Below are 20,921 nucleotides of genomic sequence, written 5' to 3'. Positions count from 1 at the left end.
TTAGGATTAGGGGATGGGATTGATGGGATGGGCTGGGCTGGGCTTTGAGGGCCCTTCCCACCCAAACCAGTCTGGCATTCCCCAGGCAGGTAAATGCCACACCTGGGGCTCCTGGCTGCCCTGCTTGGGCTGAAGGTGCCTCAGGGCCAGGTGTCTTTGGCCACTGCTTGCAGGCAGATCCTTGATGAGATTCTTGCCAGGATCCCAGAATTAACCACAGAAAAAGCCTTTAAATCCAAGCACTGACCCAGCACCACCCCTCTGGTCACCACTAACCCACATCCACACGTTCCTGAGCACTTCCAGGGCTGGTGACTCCAGCACCTCCCTGAGCAGCCAGCTCCAATGCTTGATAACCCATTCAGGGAAGAAATCTTCCCACTTTCCATCCTAAACCTCCCCTGGAACAGCTTGAGGCTGTTTCTTGTCCTGCCCCTGTTCCCTGGGAGCAGAGCCTGACCCTCCTCTGGCTCCAGCTTAATTCCAGGAGGAGTTTGCAGCCACAGCCTCCCTGCACTACCAGGAACTTCATAAAACCAGAGCAGGTTAAGAATATTTTAAAAATACACTTTTAACTGTGCCTTTTAATGTTGGAAATATCTTGAGACTCGTGGGTTTCTTCCCTTTATTCCTCTGTGGTTTAACTTTTCCTTGTTTATTCAGAGGAGATGGAAACTGTACAGAAAAAAACCACAACTTTGGTTTTAATTCACTTGATTTCTACTCCTGAAACTTCTGAAGAGATTAAGCAGGTTCCAAACTGGCTTTGCTGTGTTGGATTTCACATTTAGAACTTAACTGCTTTATCACATCATTTTGTGCTGCTGCTGAGGTTTCTTTCCACCCTCATTATGTATCTCATTGGATATTCATCTGGATTAGTGTTAGATTTTGACATTTTTCTATTCACCTCCAGGAGATCATATATCAAATGGGTCCTGCTACTGAATTTCTTCCTCTGTAATTTCTCCAGGTGCTTGTTTCTGATTTTTTTTTTTCATCTCTGCTGCCTATTCGGGGGAGAGGAGTCCCTTATCTCAGTTAATCAGTGGGTTTAACTTCCTCCCCCAGGACTCAGCTTTCAGATTTGTCACTGCTCCGGGGCTGGCTCTGTGTGCTCAGAATGCTGGGGCAGGCGTTTGTCACTCAAAGACCTTTCTGCTTTCACAAAATGCTTCCTTTTAGCCTCCCAGGATTGTTCCTGTCTCTAGAGAGGATTTTTTTGGGAGTTCAAGGAAATCCCTCAACCTTTGCTTGAGGCATCAGTGTGAAACACGGCGAGGATTTATTTTTTTTTTTTTTTGGACTGACTAAAATTGTTCATCCTTCTTGTGATGCTTTATTCCCAACACCACTTCTGTAGCCTAACACACTTTGTATGCAGCTCTAAAAGGAGTGGGGGGGGAAAGGGAAGAAAATGTTCAGTGCAGAAAAATGAAAGTGTTTCAAGAGAAAGGTCTAAAGGCAGAGGTTGTTTCCTATTAATTTCAAAATACACAGAATTTACCTCCCAGGTACAAACACAGGGATAAGAGCACTGTTCTGGGTTACTCCTGCTTCTCTCCACAGTGCTTTCCTCTAACACTGGGGTGGTTTCCTCGCAGAGCTGGGGCTGGGAAACACAACCTGGGAGTTCTGCAGTGGGGGATCCCAGCAGCCTCGACTGCTCTGGTTCAGCTCCATTTCCAAGCTCCAGTCTGTGCTGTGTCCTGCCAGGAAGAGAGGGAATTCAGGAACAAAACCTGAGGATCGACGTCTGCCCGTGCAGGAGTGCAGAGCTTTCATGGACTTCTCCTTCATGGAAGTCACCTTCAGGCATTAAAATTGACACCTTTTGCCTAGGCTAGAACATTCCCTCTCTCTTGGCAGGCTCCGTGCTGGTTGCTGTGGGAACCAGCATGTTTAATTTCCTGACTTTTGTGTGCACATCCCAAATTGTAGCTGTGATGTTCTCTGTCACTAAGGGAGCTCTGGGGAAGGTTTGCAGGGGGATGGAGCCATCAGGAAGCGTTTCGTGGAGCTCTTCCTTCCCTCAGGATCACTCTGCTGCCTCTCCAGGGCATCTTCAGGAGGCTTTTTGGAGACCTGCAATTCCCACCCATCCCAGGGAGCAGCAAAACACAAAAGCAGCAGCCAGGGGTCTTTTGGTGCTTCCCTTCCCCGGGCTGGAAGGTCCTGGCAGGCAGTTCTGCCTCAGTGCTTTAAAGCTGCTCCTGGTGCCTGACCCCTCTCTCCTGCAGAGCTCCTTGGCCTTTCCCTGGGGATGTGCCGAGTGCTTTTTACCCTCTCATCCTTTGCAGCATCTCAAAAACCTTGTCAAGCTTCCTCCAGCCTTCTCCCCTGGAGGCTGAGCAGCCTCGGCCCTACCCAGCTTTAATTGCAGGTCACATTCCTGCTGCTGAGCCCTGGCTTCCCTCTGGAACCTCCAAGTGCTGCTGCAAGGAGCCTCTGTGCCTTTCTGGTGTGAGACATTATTGCTCATCCTGAGGGGGCTTTGCTCCTTTTCCCAACACTCCAATGCCTTGGTTTGAGCTGGAAATCCTTGGTTTGAGCTGGAAATCCTTGGTTTGAGCTGGAAATCCTTGGTTTGAGCTGGAAATCCTTGGTTTGAGCTGGAAATCCTTGGTTTGAGCTGGAAATCCTTGGTTTGAGCTGGAAATCCTTGGTTTGAGCTGGAAATCCTTGGTTTGAGCTGGAAATTGTTGGTTTGAGCTGGAAATCCTTGGTTTGAGCTGGAAATGTCTTGGTTTGAGGTGGAAACTGTTGATTTGAGCTGAAAATCCTTGGTTTGAGCTGAAAATCCTTGGTTTGAGCTGGAAATGTCTTGGTTTAAGGTGGAAACTGTTGATTTGAGCTGGAAACTGTTGATTTGAGCTGGAAATTGTTGATTTGAGCTGGAAATCATTGCTCTCAGCTGGAAATCATTGGTTTGACCTGGAAGTCATTGGTCTGAGCTGGAAATTGTTGTTTTGAGCTGGAAATTGTTGTTTTGAGCTGGAAATTGTTGTTTTGAGCTGGAAATCGTTGATTTGAGCTGGAAATCGTTGATTTGAGCTGGAAATCGTTGATTTGAGCTGGAAATCCTTGCTCTGAGCTGGAAATCCTTGCTCTGAGCTGGAAATCCTTGCTCTGAGCTGCGTTTCCCAGGCTGCAGCCTGGCCATGGTTTCAGAGTGCTGCCTCACCGTTTTTTCCTTCTGCTTCATGGTTCGTTGTGCTGCCCCCGGGGCAGAGCGCGCCGTGCGGCCTCACTGAATCGCATCCCGCTTGTTTCTGACTATTTCCCCAATCTGCTGAGATGATTTTGATATCTAATCCTGTCAAGCAGCATGCTGGAGAGCATTTGGAGGCTTTCAGCTGGGGTCTTGTTGGTGTGACTTTAACAATATGGGAGAGAAAGGGAAGAACACGGACAGATGGTCCCAAGCGATGGAGTTAGGTGGCTGAATGTGTTTGTGCTCATGGTAATGGACCATTTGCATTCCTGACCCGCTGCATTCGCAGAGAAAATGTGTTTAGATTCCTCCATCGATGATTATGAGGGTTCCAAGCTCAGCTCTTGAGTTCCCAGCAGGTGGCCAGGCCCCATAGTGAACAGCACAATTCATCTGTTAATTCATTTTGAGGCAAAGGGTGGTTTGGTTTCTTTATCCCTGGATTCTCTCCCACCTGGGCTGGTGTTAAGGGCCAGGTAATTTCTGGGAGGTGATGTTTGCTGGGCTGTGGATAAAACCACGACAGGGATGAGTGGTTTTACAGCCCCAACTCTGCCTGTTCTGCAGAGCCCACCCAGAGCAGATCAGATCTGAGGGAAAATCACTGTCAGGAGTTCCAGGCTGTGCTGTCATAACACATCTGCCACTTTTTGGGAAGTGTGCTTGAGAGGCAGAAGGGCACCTTCTTCTGATTGTTGTAATGAAGCGTCTCCCCTTTGAATTCCGAGGTGAATTAGCAGCCTGTGCTCATTAAGTGCTACCTGTGGCTCTGGCAGAGCAGGATAATAGCTGCAGGTAGGACGTGTGTGTTTATTTTAATGGGCCTGTTGGGACCCCTCACATTAAATGCCGCAGGTCCTCGAGGAGGTCTGTGGAGGAGCAATAAATTGAATATAATCAGATTACCTTTAATCACTCCAGAATTAATTTCAAACATCCAGACCAGGGAGGCACCAGCAGTGGTTTTGCCCCAGCTGTTGTCTTGTGCTTAACCTCCTTGAACTGCTCCTCCCAGAAGTGCTCCTGGCTTGTCAAATGACCCATCTTTGTCAGAAGTAATTACCTCTGCCTCGCCAGCATCTGAGCCCCAAAAGCAGGAGGAAAGCTCTTTCCCAGAGGAGCATTTGAACGATTATCACTTCCAATTTCCTGCCGAGCTCTCCATGGCCCACAGAGCTGCCTGCGTGTCACGGGAGACAGATGGGAGGCACGTGGAGAGTGGATTTGCAGCATCTCTGCTGTATCAGGGATTGTGCTGCCAGCCTCAGGCAAGCCTCCCCTCCTCCCTGACACTCTGGAACAGGAACAGTTTGATTTGAGCTCCAGGAGGTGTTGGAGTCGTGCAGGGATGAACCAGAGCTGCTTGTTGGAGGATCACTAAATGTTGAAAGATGGTTGGAGGAACTGGGGGAAAGAGGATTAAACTGGGGAGTGCTGCCAAGTATTAAATATTTAAGAATCAGTTGGCAATAGGTGCTTATCATGTGTCTGCTCTCCCATTCCTCTGAAGGAAGTCACTTACCTGGTGCTGTGACAAGTGATTCATTTTTGTGCTGAACCTTTCTTCTCTTTTTCCCCCCAGTGCATAATAAGAATATTGCTAACCTGTTCCTCCCAGCCTGCTCTCCCCCAGACTCTGCCCCCTTTGCCACGTCCCCAGATGTGCCCAAGCTCTTTTGTGTCTCCCACCCATCACTGGTTCAGGGCAGAGCTGCTGCTTCAGCTTGAACGATAGCCTTAGTTCTCCAGGGGAAATTGATACTTGAAAAACATGAGTGGTTTGTAATCCAGAAAAGCCATTTCTTCCCCAGCTGGAACACACACTCTCTATTAAGTTTGATCACAGCAGCCTAAAAGGCAGCACGTGAAGTTGCCTGTGTGCTGCCAGCTTTACCTGTGCAGCCCATCTGCTGCTGCTGCTCTGCCGTGCAGGTGGAGCTGGGCTTCATGAGCACTTCCCAGGAGCCTGGAAGATCTCTCCTGCTGGCAGCAAAAAGCAGCCTGGGCTGTCCCAGGTGTTTGGGTGATTTCCCTCGTGCTGTTGGGGTCAGCTTGTTGGGATCCCAGGAGTGTAAAAGTCCTCGTTCCCAAAGGAGGAGTCAGGAATGTGTCTGATTTCGTTCTCAAGGTTGTTTATTTTCCCTTATCTGTAGCATTCCTTCTCTGACCTGCCGGGCTAGCAAGGAGGCAGTGGCATTCTGTCTGCCCTCAGGGCAGTGTTTACATTTTATATCAGTAGTTACGTACAATCTGTTTACAATAACTTGCCAGTATCTTATCACTTATGTTAGACAGTGTGTCCCTATCCTAAACCAACAGAAAAGTGTCACCACCACAGCAAGACATGGAGGACAAGAAGAAGGAGAAGAAGGTCAGGACACACTCAAATCCCTCCATCTTGACCCCCTGAATCCTAGTCTAAAAAACCCCAAAATTCTACTTTTCCACCCTGTGTTAATCCAGCTACCACACTACTCAAACCCCTGTGGTTTGTAATTCCTCGTGCAGAGTTGGCAGCTTTTTCTATGGGCTAAAATGGAAGCCACAGGTGTTTTTGACCTCATGCCAGGGGGGTCTCTGCATGGCCACAGGTGTTTTTGACCTCATGCCAGGGTCTCTGCATGGCCACAGGTGTTTTTTGTTTTCATGCCTAGGTTCCTGAGCCCCTGCCAGGGTCTGGAGCCAGCCAGGGCAGCCAGGGGGGTGCCTTTGCTGTGGGTGGGAGGCTCAGCTCTCGGGTGGAGCTTCTGGAGCTCTGCTGCCCCTGGTGTGCCCTGGGCTCTGCTCCTTCCCAGCCACGTGCAGGGTTGGTTGCTCTGCTGTTCCTGAGCATCTTCTCAGGTGATGGTCAGCCTTGGAGCTTTCCTTGGCTGGGGGAGGTGTGACTTGACCACCCTGCACAGGAAGGGGCTGGAGTTGGTTTGGGTGTGAAGCTCAGAGGGTGGTGGCACCTCTGTGTGGTCTGAGTGACGTCCTGTGTCTCATAAATCCATGGAATTCCCTATTTCCTCTGCAACTGCATGGAATTCCACATCTCCAGGGCCAGGGGATTGCTAACTGAGGAGGCTGGCACCCTGCAAAGCAGGGCCAGAGACTGAAATCAGGGGGAAATTGTGTTTTGGGTTGATTTTTTGGGGTGTGGGCTGGGCCTGGCACAGGGTGTGACCCCGAGACCCCCATGGATGGCAGCTGCCAGCCGAGGGGCAGGGATGGGGACAGGGACAGAGCTCTGCCAGGTGGCCTTTGCTGCCCATCAGGGGAGCACTCGTGGCACGGAGAGTGCCCAGGGGTGACCCCTTGACCAGTACCTGGAGAGGAGAGTGAGGAAGATTAATGTGAGGAAGATGGGAAAATAACCTTGGCCTTAGAGCGTTTTTTGATGAGGTCCCTGAAGTGTAGGTGCAGTGCTTTATTTGGAAAGCAAAGAAAAATGAGGTTGCTCAAAAGCTAATGGAGTTTGGTTTGGTTTTTTTTTTTTTCCCTAACTCTGCAAGAGAATGTGCTGATACAAAAAGAAATAGATCTTTTCTAATTCTTGGACTACTTCTTTGTCCTCTCCATCTCTCGCTTCTGCTACCTTGTTGCTCAGATGTAATTTGTTTAGTTTGCCTTAAATGAAGGGAATGTAGTTACTCTGTGTTACAGCTATCAGGTTCCCAGACAAAAACTCAATAAATAAGGCACTGGCAGGGCTGGAGCTCAGCTCTGGTGTTTCTGCCTTCATCTGCAGTAGGTACCACTCACAGGCAGCTGAAGGACTGTAATGAGATGATTGTGGATTTAACTGAGAAAATGTTTTTCTTCCTGCAAAGAAAACCCATTTCCCAGTTCCTTTTGGATTCTCTGTTTAATTTCTGTCAGCTGGAGCAGTGGCAGCAGCCCTGTCCTGGGGATCCTCACCATGGGAGCAGAGGGACTTTCCACAGGAGAGCACCTCCTGGAGCTGGAGTTTATCTTCCAGTGCCCATCCCTGGGGTGAGGTGGGAGTGCTGGAGGAAATGTAAAGAAATTATCAGGTGGGGAATGTTCCTGCACATTCCAGAGAGGGGATGGATGGGAGCTGCAAAGAGCTTGGGAAGAGCAGAGGCACCAGGTTGGATGTGGTGGATAAATCAATTCTTATTTCTCCAAGCATCACGTTCTCTTGCTTTAAACCCTCTTTCTTTCCATGCTTTGAGGAAAATTCCTCCTGCTTTTTTGGCTGGCAGGAGAAACTAAAGCCCAGAGCAGGCAGGGAGCTCTGGCCTAAGCCCAGATCCCAGCTCAGGAGCTGCAGGCTCCCAGCCTCTCCTTGTGCCTGACCTGGAGCGCTCCGCACAGCGACTGGCAAATCTTGGCTGCAGGGCAGATTTTTCAAGGAGCTGCAGTGATTTTCACAGTTTACATGGTTGCCAAGATAATCCTGGGCTGTGTAAAACGTCTCTGTGTGGATTTCTCCCAGAATTGGACAGTTTGCCACCAGCCAGGGGCTGTGTGGTGACGCAGTCCCAGACAGCTCCCAGGCTTCTCACACACATTTGGGATAAATGTCAGGAGTTCAGGCTGCTCTCCAAGCCCTGTCATGGAGAAAAAAGACCAAAAAAAACAGGAAAAGCAGCACTTGGAGATGGTCATTTTTCAGACTCCTGCTGTAACAGGACACTGATTTTAACTGAAGCCTTCAGACCAGCAGAAGCAGGGGAGGATTTTGTGGTTTCCCCCCCGTACCCCAGGAGGTGAAGGTAAACAACCAGAGCCCCTTGTGCCTTGGCAGTTAACAAGTTCAGCGTGTTTCATAGAAACTGCATCCTAATTTTTATTCCAAACAAGATCTCGGCACTAATTTCTGTTTTGACAAATAGGATTTGACATAAGAACAGTGGGAGTCAAGACCTTTCATTTTTGATCTGGGTTTACATTGCGCTCATCTAAATTCCTCCCCCTTCTGCTCTTGCTTTTCAGTTGTAAACTCTGTTATTAAAGTTAGCAAAGAGCTGTTTGAAGCCCCCTGTTCCGTGGCATTTAAAGAGTCCTGCTGCATGCAAGATTAAATCTGATATCTTCCTAATGGCTCGTGCTGTTCGTTTGAGGCGTCGGCACAAAGTGTCGCTGCACGGATTTTGAAATGGCTTGGTTGGAAATGAAGGATTTGGTTTCACTGAGCCACTTCATCAAGGGTTCTTTGCCAAGTGGCAGGACCAGGCCCCCTGGGGCTGAGGGCATTAGAGATGAGGTTCCCCCAGCTCTCTGCCTGCTGCAGGGCTGGCTGAGGTCGGGCCAGGCTTCCATCCCTCCCTGGGGCAGACAGCTGGTGGCAATCACAGGGGAACCTGGCTCTAAGCAGGGGGGACACAGCACAAGGAATTTTCTCGTGGGAGGTTGGAATTGGATCATCTTTAAGGCCCCTTCCAACCCAAACCAGCCTGTGAAAGGATAATTTTATCTGAGCTGGGCCCTGATGTCGGGGAGTGCTGGAAAGCTGCTGGAGATCCTGCTGAGGATGCTCCTGTCTCCTGCTGCTTGGGAATCCTGTTCCCAAAGGCACACCCTGAACTCCTCCGTGGTCCCTGGACCCCAAAGCAAAGCTGTGGGGCAGGAGGGTCCAGCCCGTGCTCTGGGGGCCTTTGCAGGGTCCTTGTTCTCCATGCCAGGCACAGAGGGTGGTGGATTCAGGAGAGCCTCTGGAAGGATCTCTCCTTCCTGAGGAAAAGGCTGTCAGACCCCGCTCGGAGCTGCTTGGCTGCTGAAGCATCACTTGGGTGGCTTCTTTTAAGGCTCTCAAGGGACAGACTTGCAGCTGGGAGCCCTTCAAGTCTCCTGTCTGGCCTGTGGTACTCCGTGGTGGTGTTTTGGGAAGAGGGGAGCGTTCTCCATCCCTCCCATCACAGCTGCTCCCTTGGAAGATCAGCTCTGGGGCTGGATGAGTGCTGGGGTGAGGCCACTTGCTCAGCTGCTGGGACAGGCAGGTGAGTCTGGGCTTGGACACGTACATCCCCAGCCTTAAACACCTCACCCCAAGGTTTTTCATTTGGGGCAGAATTTCTTCCTAGAGCCTGAGTCATTTCCTACAAAAAAAGAAAAAAAAAATTAAGAAAAGAAGAAACAAACCAAGGCAAAACCCCCTCACAGCCACCAGTGGCAGCTCCTCTCCACCCAGCACCTTTCCCCAGCATGAATTAAGTTAGTGTTGGTTGGTGCTCTCCGTGGCAGGGCTCAGCTCCTGGGGTGGGTGGCAGCAGGAACAGAGCAGCCTTGTTGCCCACACTCCTCTCTCCATTCTTCTGCTGCACAAAAGAGCAAATCCGGGGTGGCACAGGCCCTCCTGCAGCTCAGGGAGAGATGGACCTTTGTCTGCCCCCATCAGCTGCTGCTTCTCCTCCCCGATCAGCTCTGGGCAGAGGCCCTGCCACCAGAGCTGCTGTGGCACTCAGAAATGCCCCAGACCCCCTGGCTTCCTCCTGAGGTCCCTGTTCTTCTCCCTGGTCCCACTGGAGGGGGAATGGAGGATCTGGTGGGTCCCTTCCCCTGTGCCTGTTCTCTCCAGGGCGCTGAGGAGCTGCTGGAGGAGCTGCTGTGGATCCCAGAGTCCCTTTTGGGATCAGCAGAGTGCCTCTGCCTCTCCCTGCTGAAGGTGGCCCCACTCCAGCCAGTCTGGGGCAGGACCAGGAGGGGTTTTTCATAGCACACCTGGGTTTGGGGAGACAGGAGCAATCTCAGATGTGGGGTCCTGCTTAAAAGGCACTGCTGCCAGCCCTGGAACTTCCAGGAGGGTTTCTGTCACGGGTTTCTTGGTTCCTACTTTAAAACCCCCTCAGAGCTGGTACAGTCAGGCTGAAAACAGCAATTTCCAGATGAGGGTGTCAGCAAGAGCCAGGAGTGACAGAGAGGGGTTGGGTTTGGTTTTGAGCTGCCTCCCCTTTGATTGCAGCCCTCCCACCCTCGTGTGCTGGTGGTGTGACAAACCTGGCAGGAGGTGGCAGGAGGTGGCACCCCCCTGCCAGGGGTGTGTTTGTGCTGCAGGGACCTGCTGGGCTGTGCACACCCCAAATCCTGAGAGCTGCCCCTGTGGCTGCTCGAGGGAGCCAAGCTGGGCAGGAAGGAGGGAAGGTGCTCCCCTGGCACGGAAGGCACAGGCTGGGGGTCTCTGGGTGCCCTCTGTGCTGGCGAGGGACGGGCACAGCCAGGCCTGGGTTTTTCCTGGGCTGAGGAGGGCAAGGAGCTGCCTCTCCATCCCTCCCCTGGCACTGGAGCTGGCACTGGAGCTGGCACGGCCCCTCCTGGCCTGGGGGGCTCTGGGGCTGCAGGGAAGGGCTCAGTGGGCATCTGCAGCTGCTTCAAAGCTGGTGCAGAAGAAAGGGAGCACGGCGCAGCCCCTGGTACAGAGCACACAGCCCCAGGTTCTTCTGACGCACGGGGCGAGGGAATATTTAAAACAAATGTTTAATGTGACACAAAGACAAAGCAGCAGGGGAGCCGGGTTTGCCCTCCACTTTGTCAAACGCAGGCAGGAGAGCTGAGCCACTCCAAGCGTGTTCCCAGTCCCCAGGGCCATTCCCAAGTTAAAGACCTGACTTGCTAAGAACATAAAAGGCTCTGTCAATTCCAGCAATATTCCTCACCTCAATTAATCATCCCAGAAAATGGTGAGTTTGTTGCGTCTTTGTCTCCATTTAGCTTGAGCAAATCCAACTTTCCTCATTGTCTCTCTGCAGATTATGAAAAGCTTTTGTTGATTATATCATCAAATTAAGGCGAGCGCAGCGGTGTGATTTTCCTCTCAGAATATCACAGGAACAGCTGTGCCTTAGGTGCCACTGCCCTTCCTTCCCTGTTTAAAATGCTCTCCCTGCCTCCCTGTCACGTCTCTCCTTGCTAACAGGAAAGTGTATAAAAACCACATCATCATTAATATTGAAGAGTGATTAGGGCTGATAAGAGCAGCCCAGCCTGTGGTGGTGTTTTCCATGCTCTGTGCTTTGGGCAAACATTCCAGGCCTGTGTCAGCCCGGCTGATTTTTGGAGCCCACCAGTTGATCCAGGGCCCGTTCTATTCCATTGCTCCTGGAGATGGCTCCAGTTAGATGATCATTTCCCAGGCCTGCAGGGATAAATGGATTTCTGGAGGCTGCCTCTGCCTTCCTCCTCTCCCACAGCCCCTGCTTTCCATGCAGACAGCATCCCAGAGGCAGCAATCCGTAGTGGAGCAGTAAAGTCCTGCCTGGGTTTTTATTAAAGCAATGATGTGCTGCCTGGCTGAAAAGTGTCCAAACTGCAATCTTGTGGCATCAACAAAACAAGGCAGGATCCTTCCCTAGGGGAGAGGAGCCGGAATGGGTGGATCTGAGCACTTCCCTGGGCTGCAGGGGTGAGGCACACCAGGCTCAGACACAGTCCCTGTGTCCCTTGGTGGGGGCAGAAACATTTGCTGAGCCACTCTGGCCAAGGCGGGATGGCAGCAAAGCCTTGCACTTGTGGCTGGGGGCTTCAGGTGTGGACCCTGAGCTGTTCCTCGGGGGAATTCTTCCAGAATTCAGTGTTCTGCCGTGCCTTTGGGAGCTGGGCCTCTCCAGCTGTGGGTGCAGAGCTGGGGAGATGCCACCAGACAGCCCCAGGCTGGGACTGGGAGCTGTGCCTGTCCCAGGCTGACTCAGCTGTGGCTTCATCTCTCTGTGTTTCTGCCACACAGGAGGCCTTCGAGGAGCAACTGTGATAGATGCCTTAGATACCCTCTACATCATGGGGCTCGAGGAGGAATTCCAGGAAGCCAAGCAGTGGGTGGAGAAGAGCTTTGACTTGAACGTGGTGAGTCAGCTGCTGGGAATGCCTGCCTGTGCCACCCAGAGTGCCAGTCCTGATCACAATCTTCCCCTGGAGTCCCAAACCCGGAGCTCTGGGGGGGAAGAAACCACTCAGCTGCTTTTCTTTCTAAGGCCAAAGGGAGCAGTGCAGTGATTCACCCCAATTTTCTGCTGGTTCCAGCAGGGGCCACCAGCTCAGCCTCACCATGTCTGGCTGACAAGGAGGTTCAGGGTTTAATGGTTCTTGTGTTCTGGTCTGGGTTATGGGAGCAGACACTCCCTATTAGACACTCCAAGGAAATGTTCTCATCAAAGAACGAGTTCTGTTTCATCTCAGGTAAATGTCTGCCTGCAGTGAGATGAGATTTCCTTATTAAATTAGATCGAGGTTGTAAACGCAGCTCCCCTTGTCTGGGCCCTTTGTTGGTGTCACTGCTGGGCCCTGTGTGACACCTGAGCAGCACAGAGGGAGGCAGGGTTAGGAAGGAAGGGCATCACCTCTGGAAACAGCTGGGGTGCTTCTCCCTGGGGCTCCTGGTGCTGTCCTGGGCACGTGGGGCTGTGCTGGGCTCTGGGAGCAGCTCAGCAGTGCTGGCAGCTGAAGGCTGAAGTCCCTCCTCTGTCCCTGGCCGTGCTCTGGAGCTGCTCCTGCATCCCTCATCCCCAGCTGATGGCATCTCATCAATGGCACACACTGAGAATGTTAAAACCAAAGTGCAGCTTAAACTCGTATTTGTTTAATGCCAGTCTAGTTGTTGTGAGGAATGGTTCTCCCAGGGGAACAATGCCTGCAGCTGCCTTTATAGAGAAGCATCATTTGGGAGGGCACCACTGGCATTCGTGGATTCATAAAAGGCAGCCCACGTCTGATAAATCTGGTGAATGGTCTCAGTCTGTTACTGAATCGATAAACAAGGGACAAAATCAACTGGGAGATAATTTATCTGGATTTCATAAAAGCTTTTAATCTTGGCCTGCAGAATAGATTGATCTGTAAAGACAAGAGTGAATGCTGTGGATTGATCCCTGGAGTCAGGGAGCACAGCAGGGGAGGCAGGGGGAAGTTAATTCAATATTACCTCTGTACAAGGAGCTCTCACAGGCCAGAAAAGCAGGACCCACAAGCTCTGCTTGAAACCGAGTGCTGTGATCTGTCTGAAGTTGTGTCAGGGGGAGTTCAGGCTGCATTTTGGGCAGAGGCTCTTCCCCAGAGGTGCTGGGCACAGCCCAGGCTCCCCAGGGAATGGGCACAGCCCCGAGGCTGCCAGAGCTCCAGGAGCCTTTGGACACCACTCCAGGGATGCCCAGGGTGGGATTTTGGGGGTCTGGGCAGGGCCAGGGGTGGGACTGGATGATCCTGGTGGGTCCTGCAGCTCAGGAGGTTCTGTGGTTGTGTGATCTGCCCTGCCTGACCCAGGTGCTGTCCTGGGTGAGGAATGGGGCAGTTTGGGTGGTTCTCTCCCCTGCCTGTCTCTGCAGAGGGCTGGCACATGGGCACAGAGCTGAGGGCTGTGCTTGTGTCTTTGCAGAACGGAGAGGCTTCGCTCTTCGAGGTGAACATCCGCTACATCGGGGGGCTCCTGGCCACCTACTACCTGACAGGAGAGGAGGTGGGTCCCCCAGCCCCGGGGTCCCCCCAGCCCCAGGGTCCCCCAGCCCCAGGAACCAGCTGAGAGGGCTCTCCAGCAGCTCTGCCCTGAGCATCAGATAATCCCCCCTTAACAACAGGCTAAACCCATCCTTTTTGTGAATACGGAAATGTCACTAATGTTCCTTTAATTAAGCCTCGAATAATTACCTTGCACTCACCGTGCATGGCTCATTTGCCAGAGATCTTTCCTCCTGTGGGCAATTCTAGCAAGGCACGTTTGCAGCTGGACACATTGCTCCCCGGGGAAATGCCATTTGCAGAGGATCTTTGTCTCTGTGCTTGTCCCTCTCTCTCCCAAGCCGGGTGGGATTTCATCAGACGTGATCCCAGACCTGCCTCGGGCTGAGGAGGGCAGCTGAGAGGGGCAGGTGCTCCCCCCTCGGCTGAACGTCCCTGTGGAGCAGGAATTGCTGAGGTGAAGTGCCCTGGGATGCAGAGCCCGGGGTCACAGCCCCTGCGGTGGCTGCTGGTCCCCCTGGAGCCCTGGGTGAAGCAGGAGATCCCATTTCACTGCCCTCCCTGCTGCCCAGCCTGGGGCACAATGCCAGCCTCTGTCTGATGCTGTGCCCAGGCTGGAATTGTGACTGGAGGGAGATGAGGAGATGATTCCTCTGCCCTGGGAGTCTTTGCTGAGCTGAAACTCTGGCTCAGGGGGAGTTCTGTGAGGCTGGCCCTAAATGAGAGCTCACCACCACAGAGGGTGGGATGGCTCCTGCACACTGACACCATTGATCCAGGAGCAGCTCTTTTACTTCAGCTGCGTTTTAAATGTGTTCCAGGAATGGCTTCCCTCGGGATTTCCCTGCAGGGAAAACTCTCAAAGACTCAGTGCCCTGACTCAGAGTCTGTCTCAGTGACAGCTTCAACAGGTTTCAGACCAACAGAGCAAAAAGAAACCACATTAAACCATAAAACTCCAGCAGTGACCTCTTGAAGTCCCGTGAGTGACTGGGGCAGTGCCTGTCACTTACCAGTGTCACTGAAAGGCAAAACCCAGTGCCTGTCTCCTGCTTTCCCCTCTGAACCAACCCCCTGCTTCCTTGGGAGGGTATCAAAGGTCTGCGAGCCCACAGGAGAGCTCAGGTTCCCTCAGTGCTGTATTTTTAGAGCAATGAATTCCTGCTTTCCGAGAGCTACCACCACAGGGCTAGAGGTAAAAGGCTTGTGCTTTATCTCCTAAGTCACTTAGAGGCTTCTCTTGATCAGGACTAATCTCTGCAGTGAAGATTAGTGCTGGTATCAGTCTGTCCCAAAATAATTGTGTGTGCTTGCTTTGTGCTGCAAGGCACCATAAGCTGCAATTTGAGTGGAAAGCCCAAAACTGAGGCATTACCCGTGCAAAAGGAGCAGCTTAGCCATGAAACCACGAATCCTTCTTGGTCATCTCTGCAGGGAGGAGATGGTTTGTTGGAAATCGTGGTTTTTACAACAGGACATGACATGAGCTGGGCAAGCCCATGGGTAAACCTGAGAGTGCTTCAGCCCAGGATTTCTTCTGATTTCTGCTCAGTCACTGCAGCTCCTCGTGTTCTCTGCCATCCTGGAATGGGAGGAATTTGGAGAGCAGCCTGGATCAGCTCAGATCACGGGGGGCTGTTGTGAGCTGCTCTGGTCCAGGCTGAGGCTTTGGCAGGGGACTGGGAGCTGGGTTAGTGCACATTTGAGAGGAAATTGAGAGATGCCAAAGTTCAGTGAGACTTTTGGTTCAGACTTTTTGTGCAGGGGAACCAGGGTACAGCACACCTGGAACAGGGGGTTCTGCAGCACCTCCAGTGTTTTAAAACCGTGTTTGGAAAAGGGGATGTGGGAGAATCCTCTGTGACTCATTCCATCAAACATTTATCCTCCCTTTTAACAGGTGTTCAAGAACAAAGCTCTGGAACTCGGAGAGAAACTTCTGCCAGCCTTCAACACCCCCACTGGGATCCCACGTGGAGTGATCAACCTGGGCAGGCAAGGCACACGTCCCCAGCAGCATTTCCTTTATTCAGGGGGCTGGCAAGGAGCAGCAGCAGCTCCTCAGGGCTGTCCCCTCTAGAGCAGACTCCTCCAGGTCATTGGCTTTGCCAGCTCCTACCTTGGCACAGATTGCAGGTGGCTCAGGCCAAACCCAGCTGGGTTTTATTAATTTGGGCCTGTCCACAGTTTCTTCCTCTGCCTCCTGACAGGGCTCCCCGCTGCAAGAGCATTTTCCTCACTCTCATTTTCTTTGAAAGGTGATTTTGTAGTCTGCTCGTAGCCGGGATTTTTGCAGTGTGCCCAGCTAGATGAACGTGAATTCATCCAGAAAAAATGGATTTAAAAAATTGGGAAAACCGGGCAAGGGAGTGGATGGGACTGGCTGACAGGTTTGGTGCTGGAAAAGGGGGAGAACAGCACACGGCCCTCAGGCAGGCTCTGTCCTTCCTTAGAGCCCAGAATTCAGGCTGGTGATGTTCTCGAGGCCAGGGGAGGCAGCTGAGTGCAGTAAATCCCTGCAAAAGGTCTGGCAGCAAACAGAGCAGAGCTGGGGCTGCCCTCCTGCCCCTGGCTCTGCTGGCAGGCAGCTCCCTGCCAGCCAGGCAGGATTTGGATTTGCTGGTTCTGATGCATCCAAACAAATCCAGGGCTGAGAGCTGCAGGAAACGTGGGTTAACAAAGCTTTTCATCCTCACCTCTTGCAAAACCCTCAAAGTCATTATCCAGCCTTTAGCCCAAATCTCCTCCTTGGCTCTGCAAGCAAAAGACTTCCAAATATTTGGCTCAGGCTGCTGCGTTGCTCAAATATCACTGTCACCCCTCAGTTGTCTGATGTGCTCCTGATCCCGGGGAAAATTGGAGCCACCAGCAGGTCTGTAATTGTCCTTTTTTACAGCACAGACATCCTGCTTCCTCTGTGGCTGATAAAGGCTCTGCACAGGCTAACCTTTCACAGAAATGCCAAACCCTCCCCTGCCCTTTGTGAAGACAATTGAAGCAGGCTCTGTCTGCCCAGACATTCCCAAAATGTTTCGCTGGTGACCTTGAGTGAGAGCAGAGCAAATGGACAGAACACCCAGCCCATGCAGAGCCCCCAGCGCTGCTGGAGCTGCGGTGAGGGCAGGAGTGGCAGCTGAGAGAGGAGCAGGGCTGGAGGGAGCTGCACCCACCCCTGAGCTGCACCCCTGAGCTGCACCCCTGAACTGCACCCACAGCCTGAACTGCACCCCAGCCTGAGCTGCACCCCTGAACTGCACCCCAGCCTGAGCTGCACCCCTGAACTGCACCCACCCCTGAGCTGCACCCCAGCCTGAGCTGCACCCCTGAGCTGCACCCGCAGCCTGAGCTGCACCCCTGAGCTGCACCCACCCCTGAGCTGCACCCCAGCCTGAGCTGCACCCCTGAACTGCAGCCACAGCCTGAGCTGCACCCCTGAGCTGCACCCACAGCCTGAACTGCACCCCAGCCTGAGCTGCACCCCTGAACTGCAGCCACAGCCTGAGCTGCACCCGCAGCCTGAGCTGCACCCCTGAGCTGCAGCCACAGCCTGAGCTTCACCCCTGAGCTGCAGCCCTGAGCTGCACCCGCAGCCTGAGCTGCAGCCCTGAGCTGTGCAGGAACACAGCAACAGCCAAAGCTGCAAACCCACAGGGGAAGGGGATTCCTCAGAGTGCAAGTGGAAGCAGAGGAGGGCGAGGTGAGGCTGTGGGACCACACTGACCCAAACATCAGGGCCACAGCAAAGCCCAGAAGAGTTTTGCCAGGAGGGATCCTCTCTCCAATTCTGCTTTGGCAAGGATGTGCTGATTCCAGAGACCCCTCACCCTCCCGAAAGGAGGAGGGTCGTGCAGTGTGGGTGGGCCTCTGTCGGTGGCAGCTTGGGGGGTGGGTTAAGAAGGACACTCAGAAATTTGAAACCAAAAAACCCCCTTGGCATTGAGTCAGTTCTGCACGTTCATTTTCGAGGGGCCAAGCACAGCCAGCCCCCCCAGCTCTCCCACAAGCAGCTGCCTTTATCTCTTGCTGTCACCTTGTCCTCTGTGGTCCCCTCTTTGCTGATGAGCTTCCTGTGGCTGCCTGCTTTCCCCTGGTTCTGTGTCCATCTCCCAGCCTGTTTTCCCCTCTCTGTGTCCCTGCTTTCCCCCTCTCTGTGTCCCTGTTTTCCCCTCTCTGTGTCCCTGCTTTCCCCTCTCTGTGTCCCATCTCCCAGCCTGTTTCCATCCTGCTGCTCCTGCTGGCCCTGGAGTGCTCTGGGTGCTCCAGCTGCTCTCTGCTCTGCTCTGAGCTCTGCCTGTGCTGCTTTCCTGGCCCTGCTTTCCTGCACGTCCCCCTAAACCCTCTGTACCTCCACATCTTCCCTCAGCATCCTCTCCTGGCCTCTCTCCTGACCTGGCACTGGTTTTGCTGCTTTGGATCCCCATGAGGGAAGGCAATGATTTGACATTTCAGACCCACTTATCTGGGAGATAGAGGAGCTTCTGGGCATGTTCTTTTTTCCCTTGGAGGCCAAGGTCTTTTCAACAGCAGCTTCCTCCGAGCTGCCATGGAGCAGGGAGCTGTGGAGGCCCAGTTTGTGAGGCTGACAAAGGTTTTCCTGCAGGGGTTCCCTGCTGGCTGCTCTCTCACCAGGGACACGCTCTGCTTCCTCCTTCCCCTGCCCAGCAGCTTTTGTGCTGTTTGACCCCAGCTCGGGCTCCGGGCTGTGCTCTTGGGGAGGGCAGGGTTGTGATGATCTCTGGGAGCCCACAGAGTTGCAAACAGGGCCCAGCCTGGCAGCTGCAGCTCTGCTGGGCTGGGCTGGGCTGGGCTGGGCAGAGCTGAACAGAACAGGGCTGAGCTGGGCTGGGCTGAGCTGAGCTGAGCAGAACAGAACAGAGCTGAGCTGGGCTGGGCTGAGCTGAGCTGAGCTGAGCTGTTTGTGAGGCTGTGTTTGCTGTTTGTTGTTGTTTGCTGTTTGTTGTTTGCTGTTTGTTGTTGTTTGCTGTTTGTTGTTTGCTGTTTGTTGTTGTTTGCTGTTTGTTTGCTGTTTGCTGTTTGTTGTTTGCTGTTTGTTTGCTGTTTGCTGTTTGTTGTTGTTTGCTGTTTGTTGTTTGCTGTTTGCTGTTTGTTGTTGTTTGCTGTTTGTTGTTTGCTGTTTGTTTGCTGTTTGCTGTTTTTGCAGCCCCCCTCCAGTGCAGGAAATGGAGGGCAGGCACGGAGCCCTGGCAGGTGGCAGAGCTCGGGGGCTGCCCAGCTGCCCCAGCAGCTCCAGGCTCAGCAGGCCCGTGCAGTGGGGTGGGAGTGCTGCTCTCAGCTCCAGCGCTGGCTGCCAGAGCCCCCCGGGCTCCTGGGGTGCCCTGGAGCTGCACTCCGTGCCCCAGAGCAGGGGTGTCCATTGCCTGTCCAAGGCTCCCCTCGGAGGCAAACAGCCAGCTCGGGGCTGCCACGCTTTCCTCTCCATCCCAGCGAGGGAAACTTCTTCTTTTTCCTTTTCCTGCTCGGAAGGATCATGAGTTTTAACCTCCTGTAAACAACGAACCCTTCTGCTCTCCCAGCCAAGCTTCCCGGCGCCATCTAGTGCCACCCCCACCCTTCCCTGTCCCCGGAGCTGTCCCCTCCCCGGCTTCGCTGCAGGGAGATGGAAAAACGAGCCAGGACACTCCGAGGCTCTGGGGCAGCACCGCAGAGGCTGCTCTGGCTCTGTCCTGTGCGGAGGGCTCCAGAGGAGCAGAGCTCGGGGGTGCCAGAAGGATATTCTATATTCTATCCCCCCGTGTCTGTGTGGGGCAGGGTGGCAGTGCTCCTGCAGAGCTGTTTGCAGCTGGGCTGTTCAGGAGGGATTCCTCTGCCACAAAGAAATGCAGCTTGTGCAGTCTGTGTGTTAGCCCAGTCCTAAAGAAGCTCTGCAAAATCACAGCTCGGTGCCACTGGAGCTGCTGCTGAAAATGTGTGTGTGTGTCCTAAGTGTGTGTGTATTCTAAATGTGTGTGTGTGTCCTAAGTGTGTGTGTGTCCTAAATCTGTGTGTGTATTCTAAATGTGTGTGTGTCCTAAATGTGTGTGTGTTTCCTAAATCTGTGTTGTGTGTGTCCTAAATGTGTGTGTATCCTAAATGTGTGTGTGTGTCCTAAATGTGTGTGTGTTTCCTAAATCTGTGTTGTATGTGTCCTAAATGTGTGTGTATCCTAAATGTGTGTGTATCCTAAATCTGTGTGTACCCTAAATGTGTGTGTGTATCCTAAATCTTTGTGTACCCTAAATGTGTGTGTGCCCTAAATGTGTGTGTGTATCCTACATGTGTGTGTGTCCTAAATCTGCATATATCCTAAATGTGTGTGTGTGTCCTAAATGTGTGTGTGTGCCCTAAATGTGTGTGTATCCTAAATCTGTGTGTGCCCTAAATCTGTGTGTGCCCTGCGTGTGTGTGTGCCCTTGCCAAGCCCCTGCTGACCCGGGGGTGCTGCTCAGGCTCCTGGTGAAGGCAGGGCTGCCCTGGGGCAGGGGCACCCCGGGCTCTGCCTGTGTCTCCTGGCACTGAGGGCTCCCTTCTCTCTCCTGGCAGTGGCATGAGCTGGAGCTGGGGCTGGGCATCTGCTGGGAGCAGCATCCTGGCAGAATTTGGGACCCTGCACCTGGAGTTCCTGCACCTCTCCGAGCTCTCTGGCAACCCAGTGTTTGCAGAAAAGGTGAGAAACCCCAGCCTGGCTTGGCCTCTCCATCCTCCTGGGGAGCTTTTCCCAGCGTGTGGATTTTACCCAGAGAAGGGCACAGCCAAGGTGCAGCCATCCCTCAGGAGCCCCCTCTGAGGGACACAGATTGTCCCAGGCAGAGCCCAGACTGCCCCCAAATTTCCCCCAAGGGAAATGGGGCTGCTCCAGACTGCCACAGTGGGGTAAAACCAGACAGGATTGCCAAAAAACACTCAGAAATTCGGCTTTTCCAGGATGTGTCCAGCGCAGGTCTGTCAGCTGTGAAACAAGGAGGGAATCTGAAGGAGAGACAGGAAAAAAAAAGAGGAGGAAGAAGCTGGGAGAGCGAAGTGGAGCTGGGATGGAGTGGATGGAAAGCAGTGAGGGTGGGATGAGCAATGAGGGTCACAGGGGAGGGAAAAGCAGAGGGTGAAGGGCAACAGGAAAGCCAGGAAACTCTGTGGGAAGATAAGAGAGGCTGGTGATGTGAAATAAAGAGACAAAGCTGAGGTTCCTGAGGACAGGGATAATGAAAAAGTGCTGCCAGGGAGGGGGAGCTGAGGGGAGGCCAGGAAAGGGAGCAGAAAATGTGTGAGGAAATGAAGGGAGGGGAGAAAAGAGGAAACACTGCTGAAAACCAGAATTGCATCCTCA

The 20,921-nt window shown here is 53.0% G+C and overlaps 1 protein-coding gene across 2 annotated transcripts in view; it reads left to right on the top strand.

Annotated features, from left to right (window-relative positions):
* MAN1C1 (mannosidase alpha class 1C member 1) overlaps window positions 1-20,921 on the top strand; it is a 54,865-nt gene that overhangs the window by 24,789 nt on the left and 9,155 nt on the right. For both annotated transcript variants that reach the window (XM_021534959.3, XM_077788525.1), the window contains exons 3-6: window positions 11,880-11,995; window positions 13,521-13,601; window positions 15,501-15,595; window positions 20,141-20,264. In XM_021534959.3, coding sequence (XP_021390634.2) covers window positions 11,880-11,995; window positions 13,521-13,601; window positions 15,501-15,595; window positions 20,141-20,264 — 416 coding nt within the window. The remainder of the gene's footprint in view (window positions 1-11,879; window positions 11,996-13,520; window positions 13,602-15,500; window positions 15,596-20,140; window positions 20,265-20,921) is intronic.

This window comes from Lonchura striata, chromosome 26 (assembly GCF_046129695.1).
Source record: "Lonchura striata isolate bLonStr1 chromosome 26, bLonStr1.mat, whole genome shotgun sequence".
NCBI lineage: Eukaryota > Metazoa > Chordata > Aves > Passeriformes > Estrildidae > Lonchura > Lonchura striata.
The sequence above is the reverse complement of the archived record's forward strand: the minus strand, read 5'-3'. Positions and strand labels throughout refer to the sequence as shown.